The 21725-nt window shown below is 50.3% G+C and overlaps 1 protein-coding gene across 5 annotated transcripts in view; it reads left to right on the top strand.

The window, feature by feature from the left end:
- The window catches only part of GPSM1 (G protein signaling modulator 1), a 141919-nt gene that overhangs the window by 113034 nt on the left and 7160 nt on the right, over nt 1–21725 (top strand). For all 5 annotated transcript variants that reach the window (XM_073314702.2, XM_073314703.2, XM_073314700.2 and 2 more), the window contains one exon: nt 21098–21248. In XM_073314702.2, the coding sequence (XP_073170803.1) occupies nt 21098–21248 (151 nt within the window). The remainder of the gene's footprint in view (nt 1–21097; nt 21249–21725) is intronic.

The raw sequence follows: 21725 nt of genomic DNA, 5'->3' as shown, positions 1-21725 counted from the left end.
GGACTGGACGGGGCAAACCCGGAGACTAGAGTTAACATGAAATCCAGGGAGCCCCTCCTGAGGAGAGCAGGCAATAGAGGCTCATCTCTGTTTGTGGTTCACCTCCAGCCTGAATCTGCTTTTTCATACGAGCTGGGCTATTATTGCATCTCCCAAAGGCAGTTAACTCCACTGAATCTAAAAAAGGAGCCAAAATAATGGGTTTTTCACAGCCTAGGGCCTTCCCCGTCCCTTCCTCTTCCCCACGGAGCGCTGCTCGGCCCCTAGAGCATGACAGCTCTGGTGGGGCAGATGACCTGGAGTCTTTAGCCTCTGACCTTCCTGACGTGCGCGTTGCCTGCCCCTTCCCTTCAGTCCATCCAAACTGCAGGTCCTAAAACGATCTCCCTCGCCTGGCAATCGGACCACATCACCCTCTCCGGCGCTGCCTAGTGCTGAGTCTGCTGCTGTAACTGGGGCTGAAACTCTGGTGGGGCAGCACAGGATCCCCTCAGTGCTCCATTCTGGGAAGGCTGCTGTCGCTTGCAAACAGGGCAGTGTTTGGAAAAAGCTATTCGCAAAAGCATAGTTTCAATCTTTCAGAAATAAGACAGCAGCTGGTGGCGTGCCAAGGAATGAAGGCAGGACGGTACCTTTGGAGAGCGGCGTTGTTGCCGGTTCAAGGAGACATACCTGGACTAGCTCTGATCAAGCTAGCATGCTAACAGCAGCCGTGTAGCTGGGGCAGTGCGAGCAGCCGGAGGGGCTAGCTGCTCTGAGTACAATCCCGGACAAAACACTGGACACACGCTTGGGGCGGCCAGCGCACCACCAGAGCTGTGCTGTTGTTTTTAGCACACTAGCTTGATCCAAGCTAGTGCAGATAGGGCTCCTTGAGCCGGGAATTACACCTGCAGCTTGACGGGTAGATGTACCCTCAAATAGCGAACCCCAACCAAATGCCTGGATCCCGCTCTCCCCTCCTGGGTCTCTCCATTTGTGCTGCAGGAGTTAGAGGGCTCTGGGGAGAGCTGGAAACTTGAGAGGTCTTTCATTCCAAGACACCGGGTCAAGGTACGTGTGAGAGAATCACGGTGCAGTGAGAGGTGTTGGTGGGGCAGTAGGTGACACCCTCTCCTCGATATTGAGCTGAGCCCCCCCGGAATACACCTGGAGGGCCGCTGTGTGGCTGGAGACACCCTGGCTTTCAGATGAAACAGAGAATGGAGATCCTGACTAGTGGGGATCATTAAAGATGCCCTGATATTTTATGCCTAAATTGGGGTGTGAGGTCCATGGCTCAGTTCCAGTTTGGCCTTCATACATTTCTCCCTGCCGTTTTAACTGGAGATAATCCTCTTCACTTCCTGTCCCAAATTGCTGTGTCCAGCCTCTGCAAGACTGAAACAGCTGCCACAACTCACCCCGACAGTGGCTGCTTTTCCCTGATGGGGGAAGAGACTCCCGCGACACGTGTGTACAATTTTGTTTGTCTTGTCTATTTAGACTGTAAACTCTTTGAGGCAGGGACTGCCTCTGACCACGGGGAAATCCTAATCTCATTGAAACCAACAGCAGAATTCCCATTGACTTGAGTAGGGTGAGGATTTCATTTTGTATGGGTTTGTACAGAGCCTAGCACAAAGGGGCCCTGATCCTGGCAAAGGCCCTTAGGCATTACTGGAATACAAATAAATAACAACAATAATGAAGGGCTCTGGCGTCCTCTGGGATGAAAGGTGTTCATGTAAATGGGAGCTAGGTGGTGGTGTTAGTATGGGTGGGTGTATACGTATACATATTCTACCTTCACATGATCCTTATCACTGTCGCTAAAGAGCGTGCTGCCAGATGGGTTGCAGATTTAAGTTACGTGCATCTCAATACACATTTAAAAATCATACCTGTAAGAACGAACATGTTTGCAAATAAACACAACTAAACAGCGCCATTTGGGGAGCCAGAAGGCACAAGCAGGCTTCTTTGCAGAGGTTTTCAAAGAAAATATTTGGCTGATTCCAATTTCAGCTGCATCGAGCACAGTATGTGGGAAAATACATGTGCTGTTTGGGGCGTATCGGTTAATTTCCCCCCTTGGATTGGGAGGCGTGTATCCTCTGATGGCACTGCCCATGGTGCTTACCCACGCCCGTCTCATTATCCTTTCCCCTCTCAAACTGCCAGTGAAATACCAGATCCCAAGCAAATCTTGAACTGAGGAGGCAGAGTGGGCTAGTGGACAGAGTAGGCAAGTGGGAGCAGAGTGCTTGTGTGATGATCTTCACTTTGCCATTAATTCATTGAGTCACTTTGGGCAAGTCACTTAAACTCTCTGCAGCCTCCATTTGTGGAGTGGTGATGGTGATACTTAACCTGACTTGTAAAGTGCTTTGAAACCCCTGGATGAAAGGTGCTATATTAACTGCAAAGTAGTACGATTGTTGTTTGTGAACTGAGTGGATACAACCGTCAGTGGTATGTTGTCTTCTCCACAATAAACCGGAGATAGCCATGCACCAGAAATGCATTGGGCTCTATGTTACAGACCTTGGCTAGCAGACTTGTAAGTTCAGGCTCGATTACAGTGTATTAAAAAAGAAAGTGTAAAATCAGAACGAATGAAACGATTGCACAAAGTAGCCATGTGTGAACGTTTCAGAGAGTTGTCAATAGCAGTTTGGCATTCAGGTCAAGAGCTTTAAGTATCTGAGGTGTCACCAACACCTAAACCAAACACCCCCACACACCCATGCGGCGCTCACACATTCTCCCTCTTATGCAAAACTCACAATGTGACCTGATTTTATCAAATCAAATTATTTTTATTTAACGTGTAAATCTATTTGGCATGAGCCATGCAAGTGAACAGGGCCTCTGCTAATGCATTTGGAGGAAGCGTGGGGTGCTTGATTTCTTTATTTGAAATAATAAAATTTGGTTCTTTGAAATCCAACAACAGACCCAGCTTTTAGCAGGTGTATACGGGGGATGAGTTGTCTAAGGGGGGAAAAAATCATTGGAAACAATCCAAGTAGGAAAATAAGTTCATCCCCAGGGAAAAAATGTGTGTGCATCTTTGTGTCCGTGTGCGCACACCTGCCTCTCCCCCCCCCCCCCCATTCTGATAACTGGTAATTCCCAGCCATGTTGCAGGTGACCTGGAGCCTTTAGCTCTGACCTTCCCGACGTGCGCATTGCCTGCCCCTTCCCTTCAGTCCATCCAAACTGCAGGTCCTAAAACAATCTCCCTCGCCTGGCAATCGGACCACATCACCCTCTCAAAGGCTGGCTTCCCCTTCTCCACTACATCGAGTTCAAACCCCTTCAGAGCCCTTTGTAACGTGCCTCTGGCTGTGTATCCAACCTGGCTGCTTCTTGCATCATCCCATGTGCTCTCCATTTCCCCATCGGCCCGTCTTTGTCTTCACAGCCATCCTGTGCCTTTCCCCAACCCGCTCTTTAAGAACAAGACATGCTCCCGATTTTGGTGTAGCCCACTGCTACCCTGTCTTCATTCAGAGCCCTCCTTAAGCCCCACTCCTGCTGCAATACCTCGCGTCAACACTAAAAGCCAGAGGTCAAATCCTCAGATGGTGTATATCGATATAGCCTTATTCAAGTCAATGGAACTGATTTACACCAGCTGAGGATCCAGCCCTGGAAATGGAACCACGACACCATACAGGTGCCCAAGCCGAGTACTCTTGTTGTCTTACTGCTGTGCTCCTGGTTCTCCTTCGCCCCGTTTGCTCTAGACCCGGTTGCTGCAACATGTTTAAAATTGGGATTGCAAGCTCTGCAATCAGCAGCTGGGGGTTTAAGCCCGATTCGGGTCCCACACCTTGTGCAGCCACTTGCACTGGTGTGAAGTGGGAGCAGAGGGCCATCAATCCGGAGTTAGTGGCATTTTACACCCTCTCTGCACTGGTATAAACGGCTCTACCAGGTACAGGGCCATGGAGAATTGGGCCCTTTCTGTTTTCTCCTGAACATCCTGATGGCAAATGATGACAGGGAACACGGTGACCCCCACATCTCCGCTCTGCTCACCCCCCTGCAGAGGGCTCACATGGCACAGATGGCTTTGTATGGACTGTCAGCACCTGACTGGGGTTCACCCTTAACTCACGCACTGCTCCAAGGGAATCCCCTGTGATGCAGTAGCTGGCACCAGCAGCCTCCACAGTCTCGTTCCGTTTGGTGGTGATGCTTCCTGTGTGGCAGCTGAAGGATTTGCACTGTGCCGTCTGAGGGGCTCAAGGGGCTAAAGACAGACCCTCTCTGACATATGAAGCATTTCACGGTTTTAATTGCAACAACTAATGAGTGTTTTGGAGTGGGCAGGGGCAAAAGTGATGTTAACCAGCATGCCCCCAAAGAGTTGCGATATCCCTGAGGCTGCCCTGCAATTGCTGAGTCTCTGACAATCTGTTCCAAAGTGGCTGTGGCTCCCCTCCCACTTAGCTCCTCCCTTTGCCACGCACGCACTGACGGGGCCTTGTGTCACTACAGGTCAGTTTCACGGGTCACTGCTCCCGGCCAATTTTCTGTAATTATAATTTTGCAGGGTGTCCTTCCTCCATCCCGTGTTCTGGGATGAAGCCACAGGGCCAGGTGATGAGCGGGGAAGTAGATCCAGGGGCGTTCCTGCACATCCCGGATTACATTTCGGTCATGTTGCGTTTCCATGCCTCCTTTTTTATGTTTGCTTTCTGGGTGAAATCCGCCCCCTGCGTGTTTAGCCAACACACAGCTTAGGTCCACCTTAGCCCTCCCTGGAGATTGTGGTTCAGGTCCTTTCTCGTTTTAACCAAACTAATTTGCCAGCCCTTAGTGCAAACCCAGTGTGCCATAAGCCTCACCTCTGTGTCTGCATGGCTGAAACACTCTCTCTCTCGCTCTCTCTCAAATCCTGCTCTTGCTTCTAGTGAGCGGCTCTCAAGTTGGGTTCTAACTCACCCCTGCATCACTGAGCTCAGACTTTGGTTCTCTGACCCTGGAAGGATTTTCTATAGGCTATTTTCCTTTAATAAGCAGAGAGGCTGAGATTTTAAAGTCACCTAGGTGATTTTGAAACCAAATCCCTATTAAAATGATTGCTTTGGGGACTTTGTAAATGTCAACCAGGGTGTATTTCCACTCTTCTTGTACCCTGCTTTTTCACCTTTCCTTCTCGTCCACTGCTTTTCTCTCCATATTCTTTGCCTACCTTGGTTTCATGGTCTGTTCTCCATCTCGTATATTTCATGTGCCTTTTCCTGTCCTGTTGGCTGAAATGTAATGGACATTTTTGTTGAAAAGACCCCCTGAAAGATACCTATTTTACAAAGGAAACGCATGTTGCCAGGTAGCAGCAGCTGCTTTAAGTCTTTGGGGCAGGTGAGCAAGAAACTTAGTGTGGGAGGCATGTCACTTGTACGGAGAGTCTCTTGGTGTTGGCACTCCTATCATGTGTCCAGAAGGCCAGTCTTGGCATGAAGTGCTAATAGGCACCTCCGGTGCCCTTCTCTGGCTTCTCCTGCCATGCGGGAGCTAGAGGATGAGGAAGAAAAACCTGTCTCTGTCAAGCCGGCGTTCCAGAAAGGGAAAGCATTTCTGCAGACGTGCTGCCTCCATCACTCAGCTGTGCTGAGCTTGTCACCCTGCTATTCGGCTGAGAGGTCCATGGTTTGTTTGCCTGAGCATCTTCTCTAGTTTTCTGATTCATTATTGGCACAGTCAGAAAAGGAAAGAACCGGAGGAAGTAGTTCCAAGGTGAATTTCTCTCTGTGGATAGATTGCAGGGTAAGTCCTGGTTGGAGCGATGGCTTTGGAGTTTGAGAGAGAGTGGCAGTGTGTCAAGGCTGGTTTATAGAGTTACTCTTTTCACTGGACAGTCGGGAGTTCATACATTCATCTACCTGACATTCAGGGCATCGAGTCTCAGGGAGGGAGGGCGAATCTTAGGGCAGAGTGTCCCAACACTGTTACGAAGTGTGCACTGTACTTTAAGGGACTGGTTTTCCCCCTGAAGAATTCTGTTTTTTCTCCTAACGTCCCAACATCTGGATTTCTCTGGACAACCCATGGAGTGCTGCAGCTGTACTAATAAGGAGAGGAGCTGACCAGAAATGGGTGAATGGAAGGGTGCATGTCGGGGCTAGCTCTGCATGGAAGGGCATGCATCGGGGCTGGCTCTGGTCTGTATAGGGAGGGGGGTTGCATGGAAGGGCATGCATCGGGGCTGTCTCTGGTCCATACTGGGAGGGAGGGTTGTGTGGAAGGTCACACGTCGGGGCTGTCTCTGGTCCATACTGGGAGGGAGGGTTGCATGGAAGGTCACACGTCGGGGCTGGCTCTGGTCGATACGGGGAGGGGGGTTGTGTGGAAGGTCACACATCAGGGCTGTCTCTGGTCGATACAGGGAGGGGGGTTGTGTGGAAGGTCACACGTCAGGGCTGTCTCTGGTCAATACGGGATGGGCCATGTAGAAGGACGCATGTCAGGACTGGCTCTCATTAATGAGTGATTTTTTTCATTCATCAGTTCAGAACTCTCCCTTGCCCTTGCACACTGCCTGACCCGATCACACTCACAAGCCACCCTCCATCTCGCAGCCTAATTGTCTCAGTGGCATAATTCTTTCTTCTCCTGTTCAAGTTCATGTCCCATCATCTCTGAGTGTGAGCAGCTTTACTTCCAAATCCAGCCCTCCCGCATCTCCAGCCACGGCCCTGCTGCCCCGTCCTGCCACAGAGTGGTGTTAGCATTTCCGCAAGGAGCACCCAGAGCTGCGGCTGCAGCACGGTATATTTAGTAGTAACCCTTTGCATTTCCATGGCACTTCCCATCACGGGTCTCGCATCACTTTGCAAACACTAGTTAGGCTCCCCAGCCTCTCTGGGGGCATGGTAGTTATTATCTTCCTCCCCGTGGGGAAACTGAGGTGCAAGAACTGACGGTCTCAGAGCAGATCAGTGGCAGAGCCAGAGAGAGAACCCAGGGGTCCAGAGCCCCTGCTCCAACCACACAGTCTCCCCTTTTTAAGAATAGTGTGCGGTTCCCTGCAAAGAAATCCATGTCTCTAACTGAATAAACTCTCCCTGCTTGAAAAACAGGGTACTTTCACCACTGCTTATTTAGACCCTGATTCTGAGAGGTACTTTGCTATAAGTGGGAACAAATGGGGCACTCGGGATTAAGCCTGGAGAAGCGATTCAGAAAGACAACTGGGTTCACAACAGCCGCATTTGTTCTGAAGCTGGTAGTTTCGCCCAGGAAGAAAGGGTCCAGTCTAGGGAGGCAGTGTGGTCCAGTGGCTAGGCTGCTGGACAGAAAGCCAGGAGAACTGGGTTCTGCTCCCAGCTATGCTATTGCCCTGCTGCATGACATGGGCAAGTTGCTACATCTCTTGTTGCCTCATTTTTCCCATCTGTAAAATGGAGGATTAGTTTCTTTGGCTCTTACAGCATTTCCATCTGATCAGTGTTGTTGTTATTAAAACCTTGTTGCAATTTGGTATTGAATTCCCATCTACTTAATATCAGTGCATTTGAAGTAAGAGAGGAGGTTACAGAAAGTCATGCCTCTGGCTTTTGCAATGGGAGAAAAAATACGAACAGAAATTATATATAAAAACAATTAGAAGAAGCAGCAAACAACGCTTTCGTTTTGGTTTGAAACTCTTCCCTGTCATATTGTGCCTCTGTATGTACTGTGTATTTATTGTCATATGTATCTGAGTGTGTGTTTGTAGCTCTACTTTGGCAAAAGCGATAGTCTGTTTATAAGCTAAAATGTGTGCGGTGGACGGGTGGGTGGGCGAGGCGGAGGAGGGAGAGCTAAATATTCTCTGATCTCTAGCGCAGATTGAAGATCATCTAATAACATTAGGATCGTGGCATCAACTGTGAGAAAGCAGACCTATTTAACTGAGTCCACACATCCCTCTGCATGTGCGGGCAGAACACAGTCACCTGAGGACAGAGGCTCTGAAAACGAGACTGTCACTTTAAACCACATCTCAGCTCAGAGCGGGTCATTGGCACTGTCTACATTTTTCACATGGCTGAGCGCTCCGCATAAATCTTACCTCCGGCAGCCTGCGAGGGGAGATAGCTGGTGAGAGCTCTCTGTGGCTGCTAGCAGTAGCTAAAAAGCATCAAAGCAGCAGCTTCTCTCCACAATTCCTATACGGGGTGAGATTGTCATGCGCTTCAAGATGTGAAAGCAGAAGCTTTAGAGGGAATTTGTTGCTGGGATCAGTAAGTAGCACTCTGTCTTTCTATTTGTGTTCCTTGTTCTCTGGAGGGAGAGAACACATGAAGGGAGAGAAGGAATTTGTTATATATTTGTATTTTGGGGGGATAGGAAGGCTGGGGTTTGGTCTGGAAATTGTTTAAAAAAATCAGCTTCTTTAAAGTTTGCAAGAGCCCCTTCAGTTTGAACTTAATTGTAACACAATTGTTTGTTGCTTTCATTTATCCCCCAAGCCTCAAGAGAGGAGCCCCTGGTGTCTTGGGAATGTCTTGTAAAAGGCAGCGTGGGGATTTTGATGACTGGGGTCTCGCTCATGATGACGGGTGTGTTTATTTAGGAGGAGGTGAGGGGTGCCTGTGTATGGCCAGGACACTGTGAGATCATTTCTGAGGGTGGCTGGTTGTGATACTGAAAGACCATTAAAATGCTCTACTCAGCACAAAGACTGTACAAGTTGAACAGCCCTTTTGAATGTGTTAAAACGGCAATAGCTTTAGCATGGGAGTGTGGGCTCTAGCTAGCATGAGACTGTTCATCACTAGAAGCAGTGAATCCAGATTTCGAATGAAAACTCCAGACAGCTTCTCTTCCTGTCAGACTGAAATGTTTGACCACAGGGTTCCCCCCACCCCTCACTTTTCCTCTGCAAGGCTCACTTCAGTGCCTCCGCTCCATTTGTATCTTCTTGCTTCGCTTTTTGTCGAGCAGCAGTTTTCCAAAACAGGTTAGACGGCAACGTTAGTTCAGTGCCTGAAGCAGCCAGAATGCGTCTTTGCCGATGATGGCCAGTATCGTCATTCAGTCCCCTCACCCCAGGCTCGGCTCCTGCCTCTCTTGGCACACCTCCTGCCAGGCCTGGACTTCTTCCAACTCCTCTTGAAGTTAGTGGGAGCGGACGGTACCTGCCACCTTGCAAGGTGTTTTCCTTTGCAGGACTGAGCCCTTAATTGGCAGGCGTTAGGGAAGAAAAGAGACTGAGAAGCAGTGGCTGATGGTACTCAGGAGATGGCTGGCTGGATTGATACAATAGATCTACCCAGCGGCTTCATGTATTGGCACGTCCTCACTCCTGTGTGCTGGCTGGCACTGTTGTGGTAGATCCCCCCCTTCAGACAGGATTAAGTAAGTAGCTGTAGTGGGTCTGATATACAGAGGGCAAGATGGTCAAAGTAATGAAATATGGGACAAGTGTGACTTGGGACAAATATCCCGCAGGTGATGGGCATATTAATTGTTATCCTTTGCCTGGAATGAGGAAGATATTCCCCAGACCTTCCTGCAATATAGAAATGAACACTCTAGAATCCAGGAGTCCCTGAGTCTTGTCCCAGACTCTGTTACTGACTCACTGTGTGACTTGGGCAAGTCACTTCAGCTTCTTAGTCCCCTCCTGGCTAAAATAAGAAGGAAGAGCCTGAGAGATGAAGTCTCTTTTCAGTGTTTGGCAGGTGCTTCTGATGGCCAGCATGAGAACCTACATAGGAAAGGGGGTCTAGTGATATTTACCTGCCTTACTGGCATGCTCAGGTGTTATGGTCCAGGCACTTTGTGTCTGATCTTACGCCACTGACGTCGATGGGGAATTTGCTGCTGACATCGGAGGGGTCGGGACTGAGTCCTTTGAAATCTTGTGATGGAAGGTGCTCTAGAAGACTGAGAGACACCAAAAACCATGCCTTAAATTTGGAGGTTTTGAAGTTGATTTACGGTTCAGAAACTTGCTACTGTTTTAATTTTCATTTGGTGATGTCCCACATTGTGTATTTAGAAGCGATGATCTTTCATCCAAAATAGGGATGTTTTAAGTGGCAGTGAAAAGTCCTTAGAGATCTAAGACTTTCTGCTGGCTGGGGGTACGTCTTATAATGAAACAGACTTCTTTTGGTTGGGCTGAGCATCAAAGTTCTCCAAGGCTCCTTAATGGAATTGGTGCTACAAGGGGATGTCATTTGTGTGATCAGAGAACCGAAGACTAGCTATTTACATGGATAATGAGCACATCTGTAGTTACAATGGATGGGATAAACACAGTTCAGAAAGGGTATTAGCCTTTGTGCTTCATGGCATAAGCCATCCAGATGGGTGTTGGAAGAAACTGCCGCTCTGGACTTCCTAGTCCTTAATTCTCCACTAGAATTTCTTTTACTTGCCTTTGAAGCATCCAGCGCCAATCGCTCTCAGAGAAAAGACACTGGATTAGGTCAGCCCTCTGCTCTGATCCGCAATGACAATCCCTATATCACTTGGACAGCGTGGAGGCTTTGAGAGCCCCCACGATGGTCTTGGGTCATCGGACAGATGATAGAATCACTGTGTGAAATTCCACAGCCTATGTTTATGGAGATCAGACTAGCTGATCATAATGGACTTTTCTGAACTTTAAATTTCTGACCCTCAAGCCAGCAGCATGTCAGAAAGTCACACAATCGCATCTCATGATTGTAAAATGAGACGAAAGTGGGAGGATTTTTCTCTTAGCGTGGGGATCAATAATAAACCTTCCTCCCCAAATTGTATCCCACTCCAGCCACTCTGGCTGGCTCCTATTTCCCGTTTGACTCTTACGGTGTTAAAAAGAACTAACTTTAAAATGTGGTGGAGGCAGCAGGAAGCTTTGTGGGAGAAGCCCCGGCTGCCAGAACCATTTGGCTGGGGTATTTATAACTGGCAGGCAGGTGATGTGTGTGTGTGTGTGTGTCCACGAGGAGGAAGCATTTGCCAGCAGGAAAGTTCCATGACTCTTTGCGGTGTGAAGTTAAATGTATAACACAGAGAGCTGGGGAAAAAACGCCCATCAACTTTTGGCATTTTTTTTTAAATCACTACCCCCTCGAAACTTTAGCCTGAAAAGTTTTTAGGTTGCGGGGGAGGGAGGGACTAACTAGAACTTGAAACATTTTTTGGTTTTCAAAAACTGGAGAAAAATCAGTTTGGGGTTTTTTGGGTCAGAAATCTCAACCGAAGGAACAAAACAAACATTTCGATTTTGGCTGAAAAGCCTCCTCTTCTTTGGGGAAGAGAATGTTGTCACGAAGACTTTTTGACCGGCTCTAATAATAAGCCTCTAAAGGGGACTGAAACCTTGGACGTTATTAGCAGATGTTGTCATTCTGAAGCCCCTATGGAGTATATGGATAATAGTGTGATCACTAGAAAATGCTGATCACCATTCTTTCTGCATTTATGACACTGTCGAATAAGAGGTGTCAAGATGCCGTGTACTACGCTCGTGTAATAATTATAATAATTAGGAGCTTTTCTCTAAACAAAGGTGCTTTTCTCTGGCATCTGAGGATCTCAAAGTGTTTTCACAAACATAAGGTACTCAGGGAAACTCAGACATGGAAAGGTTACATGGTTTACCTACAATGAGTCACAGAGTGGGGAAGAGAACCCAGAAGTCCTGACGCCTAGTCCCCTGCTGTAAGCCCTACCATCCGACCAAGCTTAGAAGGACATTGTGGGGTCGGTGAGTCAGAATGTGACTTTCCTCCTTCCACTCGCCCTCCAGGATTTATCTCCTCCTTGTTTGTTCCTTCTCGCGCTGTCTCTCTGTTTTCTTGCCCCCCCTCTCCTGGATGCAGAGTGGTTGTGATTTATTATGGGTATTACAGTAGCTCCCTCGATGTGTTAGGTGCTCTCAGCATAAGAAGGAAGACAAAGTCCCTGCCCCAAATTGCTCCGTGTTTAAAGTGAATTTTAATTCCTGGCCCTGCTCTGCCGGGGTTTGCTTTGGGGCCTGTTGGGCCGGCCAGGACTGCGATCAGGGCCAAGTGCTGCGCTCTCCACAGGTGGTTGCTGAGCTGAGAGCAGCACCAATCAGTGAACAGGCAGGGTGGCAGCTGCGTGCACAGAACAGCCACACCAGCTGCCGGGTTCCAGCGCTGGGTCCGTCTCTATTTCGCTCCATGAAGCTGAACGTCTTGGAGATGGAAGGACCAAGCCAATGGGGAGGTGGTAACTTCGGCCCGCACGCCCTTTCGTAACAGACCAGATTCTCCCCTCCCCAGCTGGACGGGAGCAATTGCTGAGCACACAGAGGGTATTTCCATTGGCTGGCCACTCAGCACTGCTGTCTAGCTCGTTGCTTTGAGAAGCACTTTGGGGCACCAGCCACAGGAGAGGTGCTGGATAAAACCACCCCATGGTGCCGCAAAGACAGGGCTCATGCGCATGTTAATGCATCCAGTACGTGTTCAGAATGTAGCTCTGTCTGGGTGCGTGTCAAGGGAAGGCTGCCTTTTGCAGAGACATGTCGGGCCCGGGAGGGGAGAGACGGAAAGCCAGAGCCGCCCTGGGGTCTGCCTTTGTTGTGAGAGGAGACAGAGGCAGTTTTAGGGGAATTTTCAAAGGGACTCAGGCGCACGAGTGCTATTGGAAGTCAACAAGACTTGGGTGGATACCTCTCCTCAGTGCTTTTGAAAATCTCCTCCCAAGGGCCCTGATTCAGCAAAGCCCTTAAGCAAGTGCTTACGACTAACCTTCAGCATGTGCGTAAGTGATTTGCTGAATTTCCCCCTAAGCTGTCCCTGCACAGCTGCTGCTACACTGTTTGTCCAAGGCCCTGGATCACATTCGTCTTCCCCAGGAAGCCAGGCAGCCTGGGGCCCTCTAGCGGCTGTCTACCTGGCTCTGTAAACCTGAGTCTGTGGGCTGCATTGTAAACCTGGGCTCGCAATTCCTGGACCCGGGTCTCTCAGCCATACGAGTGCGTCCACACAGCAGAATGAGAGGCCTTGGACCAAATGTCAGCAGGACTCTGACTCCTTTCAGCAAGCACCCAGGAGGTGGGTCTTAGGATCCTGCTAGTGGGATGGGTCAGAGTCTAACTGATTGGTGTGTGGACAGAAGCAGGGCTTGGGCTCAGACCTGAGTCAGAGCCCAAGGTCAATAGAGGGATCCCTGAGCCAGGCATTTTAGGTGAGTTCAGTGTAGAGCTTTTAGACCACAAGAGCAGTGGGGAAACCGGTGGATTATGTCTGTGTTCGTACAGCCCCCGGCACAATGGGGCCTGATCCTGGTATAATAATTCCAAGCATAATACCTTCATGCTAATAATGGGAGATGGGGAGTTTTAGGGCTAAGAGGCCTTGGGAGAAAGGAGTTCCACAAGATCCTCACTCCCTTATGAGTGCTGCTCAGGAGGTAGAAGTCTCCGAACCCCCTAGGCTTCTCAACCGGATTGTCAAAAGCGCCCCGCACCCTGTCAGGAGTTGTGGGTGTACAGCATCTCTGCAAATCCTCCATGCAAGAAGGTGACTCCGAGACACCCAGTCGCCTGGGCACTTGCTTTTCGATGCATTTCCCAGACAGCAGCTGGTGTTTTCTCCACAGTGGTTACAAAACAGCAGATGAAACAGGCCTGCTGATCACTTAGAGAAAAAAAAATGTATGCAAAAGCCTGGATGCCTTCAAATTAGGGAGGCCTATTTCAGGTAAACGAGTCTGACTGGCCGGGTTTCATTAGCCCTCTCTGCACTCGGATTAGCAGTCAGGTGTCGTGATGAAAATCAGTCATACAAAATGGGGACTGTGATTTTAAACCAAATGCAGTTCTCTGCCCCCCTCGCTGGCTGGGTAGGTCTCCATTAGCTCAGCTGATGCAGGCTCCCTGAGGGGAGAACATGGGGCCAGCCTCCCTTGTTCTGACCCCACAAACAGCCCTGACCCTGTCGTTGGCTCCATTCCAAGCTGTGTTCTCAGATGGCAAGAGGAGAATTCGTGTCTCGCCCAGCAGCGAGGCCGGGGGAGAGGGGTGTGTCTCCAGTGCCCTTTAGAGCGAGAATGGATTTGTAGCTGAGCTGAAGAAGTCTGCATGTAAGCTGGCCCCCTTTGACAATACAAAAAACCCCAGCAGCACATGGGGGAGGCTCCAATCCAGGGTGACAGGCACAGCTGGATTTTCTCTCTCTTTCAGGGCCCACCCGCCTGGCCAAGACCAGACTCTCTTGTTGAGGGAGCCCCTCAGCTTTCCCCTGACAATTAAATACCTCCTCTGGTTTTCACATGTCTTTTGCCACCCCTGGAAGAGGCTTAGGAGCTGCCTCAGGAACCTTCCCCTCCCAAAAGAGAGACTGCAACTCCTCACTTGGGTCTCCCACAGAGGAACAAAGCCAGACCTCCCCACAGCCCCTCTTGGAGCAAAAATAAACCTTTGGGGGAAGATGAGGATTGAAGCCTGTTTCTGAAACACAAAGGAGACTTCAAGGGTCTGCTCCAATGACCACTGACATCAGTGGATTTTGCATTGGGCCCTGAATGCTGCAGTGAGGCATTTGGAATGATTTCTGAGTCTAAGTAAGAAGTAGAAATTCCCTATATCAGATCAGCAGGACCAGTAACCCATTACTTGGCATACTGGGAACCAGGGCCTTCTGGTCCTTATTCCCAGATTTGTCACTGCGTTGCTGTGTGGCCGAGTCGCTGTGCCTCAGTTTACTAATATTACTGACCTCGTGGGGCATTGTGAGTAAATTTGGGGGAAGCACATTCAGAAGAAAGCTGCTGTGAGTTTGCGTTTTTCAGTGGGTTTGCTCCAGTCGTTTGCTTTCAAGTCCTGCAACGTCACTAGCACAAAGGTTTGTGGGAAACAGAGCTCCAAGGGGCCCATGCAAGTCTTTGAGGAACTGAATGTTCAATTAATGCACATAAATATCCACCCCGGAATTAATTGTAATGACTCCCTATGTGGATCATCAGCAGGGTTGGAACCCAGCACTGGAGCACGGGCTAACTCGTTGCTTTGGGACAGCAGCCAAAGCAGAGGTGCTCTGGGGACCGCTAGCACTTGAGCTACGGGAGTCTCTCCATCAGCTGGCAGAAAACTCTCACTTAATAGCGCGAATAAATACGTCGAAATTGGAAACCACTGGCAGAGAAAAAAACTGGATTAGTCACATGCATTCCTACATTGCAGACTATGAGCTCTGCTCTGGCTGCAAGGCTGGGTTCGTATTTGAGTGATTGCTTTGAGATCCTGCTGTGAATGGTGCCATGTGAGAAGAGATTTTCTTTCTGATCATAAGGGCAGTTCCACATCTCCTCCCCCCCCCCCCAACCCTCTACCTCATTTCTATTTAAAATCCGTATAGGGAAGTGCAGACCCATTTGATCAGTCTCTTTGGCACGGTTCCCTGGGCTGTGCTGGGCCGCAGGTGGGCGGTGTTCAGATAAATGATGAGCCACTCGGCGGAAGGGCCCCTCCTTTCTCATCTCCTTGCCTGCCGTCCTTATAGAGGACACTGGGGAAAGGGCAAGGACTTCTGAGCAACAGGTTTCGAGGGAGGCATATTGATATGGCAGCTGGGGAAGACCCCGTCTCATTTTTCATTGTTATGGTAAGTTAAGGACACTTGTAGACAAAGTCTAATTCATGGGTGAAAGATCCAGGGAACTGCAGTCCTATAGGCTAGAGCAGCAGTTCCCAAACTGTTTGGTGGCAGGACCCCATTTTGACGCTTTATTAACTCCCGCGACCCCAGATGGCACGGAGGATGCCATTTTGTAGCACACGCACCATATGTGTCGGATGAGGACACCGCTTTACTCTACAAAATGGCATCATCCACACACTCTTGATCGCCACCCCATCCGCAGCCTGCATCATGGTGGTCCAGCTGTCTCCGCAGCTCCTTGTCCGAAGCCAGGACGGAGGGAGCTAGGCGCTCGGAGTATCGTCAGGGTTTAGCATTTTAATTAGAGGGGTGCTGAGCCAGTCCATGGTGAGCCAAGGGGAAAGCAAGCTGCTAGTCCGCAGTGAGAGGGACATGGAGGAGGTGGGAGTTGTTTCTCAAGGGGGGTTAACTAGGTGAGTGATGCTTATGAAGGAGAAGGATGAATAGCACTGGCTTGGGCCAGCAGAGTGCAAAAGCTCCCCTGTCCTTCTCTGCCAGTGTCCTGTGAGCTTGACCTGCATTCCTTGCTTTTCTCCTGGGCTGCCTGTGAACACTGACCCTGATCTGCAGCTCCCCCTGCTAGTCCAGCCCTGGACTCCTGTATGGCTCCCCCAACATGCCTCCATCTCTGAATCTGCCTGACTGTTCCCATGCTGTCCCGGGTCCCGCCACGCCACACCCCTGGCTCTTTCAGTCCTTGACTCCTCACACAGATCAGGCAAAACACCCCCTCCTGTCCCAGTCCTGGCCCTTGCTTGAGCAGTGGCTGCCGGTCACCTGAAACTGTGTGATGCTTTTGTGACACAGACAAAGTGTCCAGTAGAAGGTCATTTTTTCCCACCATGGTGGATCTGAACTCAGCTCTCTGGAGTGTGTGGCATCACTTCTTAGCTTAATTTTTCCTCCCCCGTGACACTTCCCTAATGTTTGCACCTCTGAAGTCAGAGTCCTTCTCAGGGCCAAATGCTACTCCCAGTTACACTGGTGCAACCCCGCTGAAACCAGCTGTGTTGAATCAGTGTGACTGAGAGCAGAATTTCTTCTCCCGGATGAAATTTTTGGGTCACGCAACCTGATGTGGCAGTACTGTAATAAATGCAGCACACCCTCACTGTAAACCCTTTGATTTCCAGGGTGCAACTATTATTGGTTCAGAGGCTGTCTTTCCAACACACCATTTTATTAGCAGATCAGCACATGGAAGAGGTGGGGTTTTACTCCCACCCACCCCCAATCAGCTCCCAGATTGCTAATGTTCCATTGCCTGGCCTGTTGCTAATTTTGACGGTGCCCTAAATAGAAGATGAGTGTATCTCGGCTGGTTTGCCTAGCTTAAGAGAAAATTATTTTCCTCCATTTACTGAGCCAAAACCATTGCGTTAACCCCCTCATCACAACTCTCTCCTGGGGATTTTCCATCTCCTTTGAAAACAACCGAGCTGCCCTTTGTTAGAAGTTGTCTTCACCTGTTTAGAAGGTCTCGCTGCTTGGATAGAACGAGGAGGGGCCCATAAGAGAAACCTCACGTGGCTTCTCCTGCTCCAGACTCGGTTCCATAAAGGACAACCCGTAGCTTTGCTGACAAGCTTGAGAGGATCCCAGAGTCAGCAAAGGACCCGAACTCTGACTACTCCTCTTGCTTTGCTGGCTTTACTCCAGCGCCCTATGCGTCTGGGGCTGGAGTTCCAGGTTTTCCTTGCCACCAGCAGGCACCTGTTGCTTGAGATCTCGAATGAGTTAAGGCTTTTCTCTGATGCCCTCTCTGTGTCCAGCACCCAGGGCTAAAAGGGCTGGGCCTAGGGGCTGAGTGCATCCACCCGAGCACTCCATCTGGCTTTGACTCTGCTACACCTTGCCCTGTTCCCTGACTGGGAAGGAGCTGCAGTCACTCCAGAAGCAGAGTGCTCAGCCAGCGTGCTGAGGAGTGTGAGCTAAGCCTTGCATCACCCAGGCGTTCCCTTCCACTGGCCAAGTTAGGAGCCCTGCGGCGGTATCTCCCCCAATAGGAATCCCTGTCCGGACCTCTGCCAAAAGCTGGTGTGTGATGGGGAGAGTTGTGGGGGTTGAGGTAGCAAATTAGCGCGGATGCACAAGGCCACAAAAGCCAAAACCAGGAAGGAAAGGAAGGGTTGTTGTTGCTGTTAGTTTTTTACATTAAGATGTGAGTGCCTCTAAGTGCTTCTATCCCAGGATGCATTGGAGCTTTACTTCATTTTGTACCTTCAGTGTCCGCGAGAGAAGCAGATTCCGGTGATCAGAGAAGGTGACTAGGAGCCAGGACACCTGGGTTCTACCCTTGGCTCTGCCGGTGACCCACTGTGTGACCTGGGCCAAGTCACCTGACCCCTCTGCTCTGCAGCCTGTAAGATAGGGCTCAGCCCTCCCCTGCCTCTCGGGGATGATGGGAGGAGAAAGGAGCTGCCGCTGGCATCAGTCGGCGCTTAGGAAAACGTAGAATGCGAAGGGTTAAAATCGGCAAAGGCTGGTGAGCTCTTCCAACGGCTGTCTGAAGGCGCTGCCGGTGCATTAAAGAATAAATCTCCAGACAGGCATTGCATTGTGGAAGCGGTAGCATGACTGGCCTCCCTGGTGTCCCACACATATCTTGAGCCTGAAGGCTGAATGCTCCACACGCCACCAGCGCGGCCAGCCCGTTTGTTAGTAGGTATTTCCAATAGCTCCTGCTGTGCACTTGTGCTTTCCAGGCACTCGTGAGAGCAGTCCTGCTCGCAGTTTAAGGACAAGACCGGCACACGGACAAGTGGTCCGGGGGAGGGGAACAGGGTGGGTGATCTGTATACAAGCCAGCTCAATGCAGAGAAGCAGCACAGCAGAGGGGCTGGCAGACGGACTTAGGTACGGACGGGGTGTGGCCATGTAGCGAGCGCAGCGTGAGCTGGCCCCGCTCACGAAACGTGCCTTCCCTGCTTCATCCAGTTCGGAACCAGACCGGTTTGACTGTGATCAGTGAACGTTGTGCTGGTGAATGGCTCAAGATTCGCTAACTCTCCATCTCTCCAGGGCAGGCACCCGCAATTCCCCACCGACTGGCCTGGAGGGACCCGCCTGTAGCAGGCGAGAGAACGGGGGTTCGATCTGTGGGCCCCATTCATGCATCACCTCTCTGCTGAGGCAAGCGCCTGACTGGAGGGATGGCTGTGCGGAAAAGGCCTTGGCACACAGGCTGTCTGGGGTCAGTCCCCTCTCTGCTACAGCCCCCCTGTTTGGCAGAGCACTTCACCTCCAGCCCTGTAATAATCCTTCCTGTCTCCCGCCCTTTGCCTGACTTGTCCATTAAGATCATAAACACCTCAGGGCAGGGACTCTCTCTTGCCAGGTGTCTGTACGGCGCCTAGCACAATGGAGACCTGATCCTGCTTGGGGCACATAGGTCCAGATCTTCCGAGGTATTTAGGCGCCTGACTCTCATTGGTTTCAGGGTCCCATTGGTTTCAATGGGAGTTACGTGCCTAAATACCTTTGAAGAGCTGGGTCTTCATAATACTAATCAAAATAATTGCTCTTGGTTTTGGTGCTGTCATTCCATCCAGGCCACCAGCTCATGTCAGTGGGCCACTGAGTGGGTATCAGAGGTTCATCAATGTCCACTGATTTTATCCGTTGCTCTTGGTAGCATCTGACCAGTCTGTGTGACCGTACGAGATCCCAGTCGGAGCCCTCCTGAGCCTGGCAGATGCCTCTCTTCTCATTTGCTAATTTTACATCCAATTCTGAGTAATGCTTCAGAGAAATCTGCTGCTCATGATGATTTTGGCTGAGCCAAAGAGGGGACTCTGTGTTTACTCCGTTAGCGAAGCGTGCCTCGTAATGGCATACAAAACACATCTGTCTGAAGTGGAATTGGTCACACCACAGGGCTTGTGCATGGAGGCTTTGGAAGCAAATCCATTCCAGAGCACAGCTTAAATATATCACTGTCTGGTGAAAGGTGATCATTTGGGGCTCTTGGGCGGGAATTGTTTTCCTGAAGAGCTATAATCGAGTGGCATTTGCAGCTCACTGATTGTTATAACCAGCGGTCTCCTGTGGATACCAGAAAGGAAGGAAGAACTCTGGGAAGCTCAGGTTGTGGAGACCTTTATGGGAGTCTAAATTTAGCTGGCTTGAGAGGAATACTTGCTGTCTGTGCATACAGGGTTATAACCTTGCAAAGGGAGAGGATGGGGATGGGGACAACACATCAGAAGGGGAGTTCTATGTGATACCCTGTGGTCCATCTCATTCACTGGCTTCCTATCCCTCTGGCTTCAAGCCCGGGACTGGGCTCCCAGGTTACTAAACTCTCCCCAGGCTGACTCCGCTCCTGTCCGGATCGCTTCTCTTTCCCTTAGCTGCCCCAACACTGCTCAGTAACTAATTCCCTCTCCCATGCAGGGCTAGGGAAACCCCTCCCTCTCTCAAAACCTCTCCTTTAGAACCAGTCTTTTCTCCCTGCAAGAGAACAATCCCCGCGTGCCAGGAGAGAGCTCGCCCATGTGTTCACGATGCTCTGCAGCAATGAAGGCTGTTGGACAGTGAGGCTAATTTCCCCATTGCTAGGAGCCCTAAGGAAGTCTAGAAACATGGCCCCAGCCAAAAGCGGCTTGGAAAGCATCCAGAGTTTCCCAGGGTCGGCTGGAACGTGATTGGATTATTTAACAGAAGGGCTTGCCACAAATGTTCCTCTGGTGGAACGGAAAGGAAGGGTGACAGCTGCTCACCTTGTGCCTTTGCGAATGCTCCCTGGTAATAGCCCCTGAAGGAGAGCTCTTGCAAAGGAAGGTAACTCTGCCTTGCTGGGGGGGAGGGTGTGGGAGGAGTTGATCTTTCTTTCTGGTGGAGGCTAGTTTTACCCGCCCCTATTGGAAAGGCAAGGAGAAGAACAGTGAGAAGCTATTTCGGAGATGGGAGTGGATGGGGACACAATGCAGCTGTATGCCTGGGGGGGGACACCTGCGCTGGAAACGAGCCGCATCACTAGGAGATGAGCTGAGTGAAAGGGAATTTGTTGGCCCCTGGACTCCCGGAGGCACATTCGCTGTCCTGCTCTGCTCCCTTTGCATGGCTCAGGGGGGAACCCGCCACGCGTCCCAGCTGGGGTGGCTAAGGGTGGTGTGTGTGCGCGTGGAGAGAGGCTGCAGCAGGGACAGAGGCAGTTTCTATGCCTTACCCTCCTAGCCCTGGCCAAGGAGGGAATTGGGGGACGGAATGGGGTGCGGACAGTCCCTTGGAGATGATTGCCAGCCAGTGCGGGTTAGAGCAGCCCCCAAACTGCTCTTAACCTATCCTGTGGTTGGGGGTGGAGTCAAGCAGAGAATCAAATATCGCTGACCCTCTCTGACGGCTCCACTCTGCAGCACCGAGCAGCAGAGAATCCGGCCTCCACTTGGCCTAGGACAGGGCAGGAAACTTGTAAGTCAACAGTTGCAGATGTAAGGAGTTGCTTTTGATTGCTTGACTTCTTCTGGTTCCTTTCTTCTTTGCAGAAAATCAGCCGGGCCCCTTCAGACGAGGAATGCTTCTTTGACCTGCTGAGCAAGTTCCAGAGCAGCCGAATGGATGACCAGCGCTGCCCGCTAGAAGAGTGCCAAACAGAGGCTGCTGCCGCCTCCGTGCCTGCCCTGGAAGAAGGAATATGTAAGCACTTGGGGTCTCCCGTTAACGAGAGTAATGACATGTCTGCAGTGCTGCCAGTTCTCAGGAATTTATCGCAAGTCTGGCAATAGTTGGTGTTTTCTTTTAAATCCCCAGCTCCTGGAGTCAGGTGCTTATGTGAGAATCTCAGCTTTCGCTTGTTCAAAAGTATCTTTCCTGGTTTCAGAGAAAAGCTTGAAAAGATGAGCCCCAAAAGCACAAGGACCAAGACACACACAAAAAGAACCCCAGAATTTTGGGGTTGGCTATAATGTTAAGGCGCTCTGGCAAAATTCTGTTTGCTGACACCCCTAGGTCATTTGCCGTGTTTTTTGTTGGGCAAGTAAAAGAGTGTTAAGTTTTTTTCATTGAAATCGTCATTTGGTTTTTGTGCTTCTGAATTTTGTTCAGCACTTAGATACTATGAGGAAAGGTGCTGGAGAGAAAGGTAAACCATAGGGGGGACACAGAACACAGACA

The sequence above is a fragment of the Lepidochelys kempii genome, chromosome 16 (assembly GCF_965140285.1).
Source record: "Lepidochelys kempii isolate rLepKem1 chromosome 16, rLepKem1.hap1, whole genome shotgun sequence".
Taxonomy (NCBI): Eukaryota; Metazoa; Chordata; order Testudines; family Cheloniidae; genus Lepidochelys; species Lepidochelys kempii.
The sequence above is the reverse complement of the archived record's forward strand: the minus strand, read 5'-3'. Positions and strand labels throughout refer to the sequence as shown.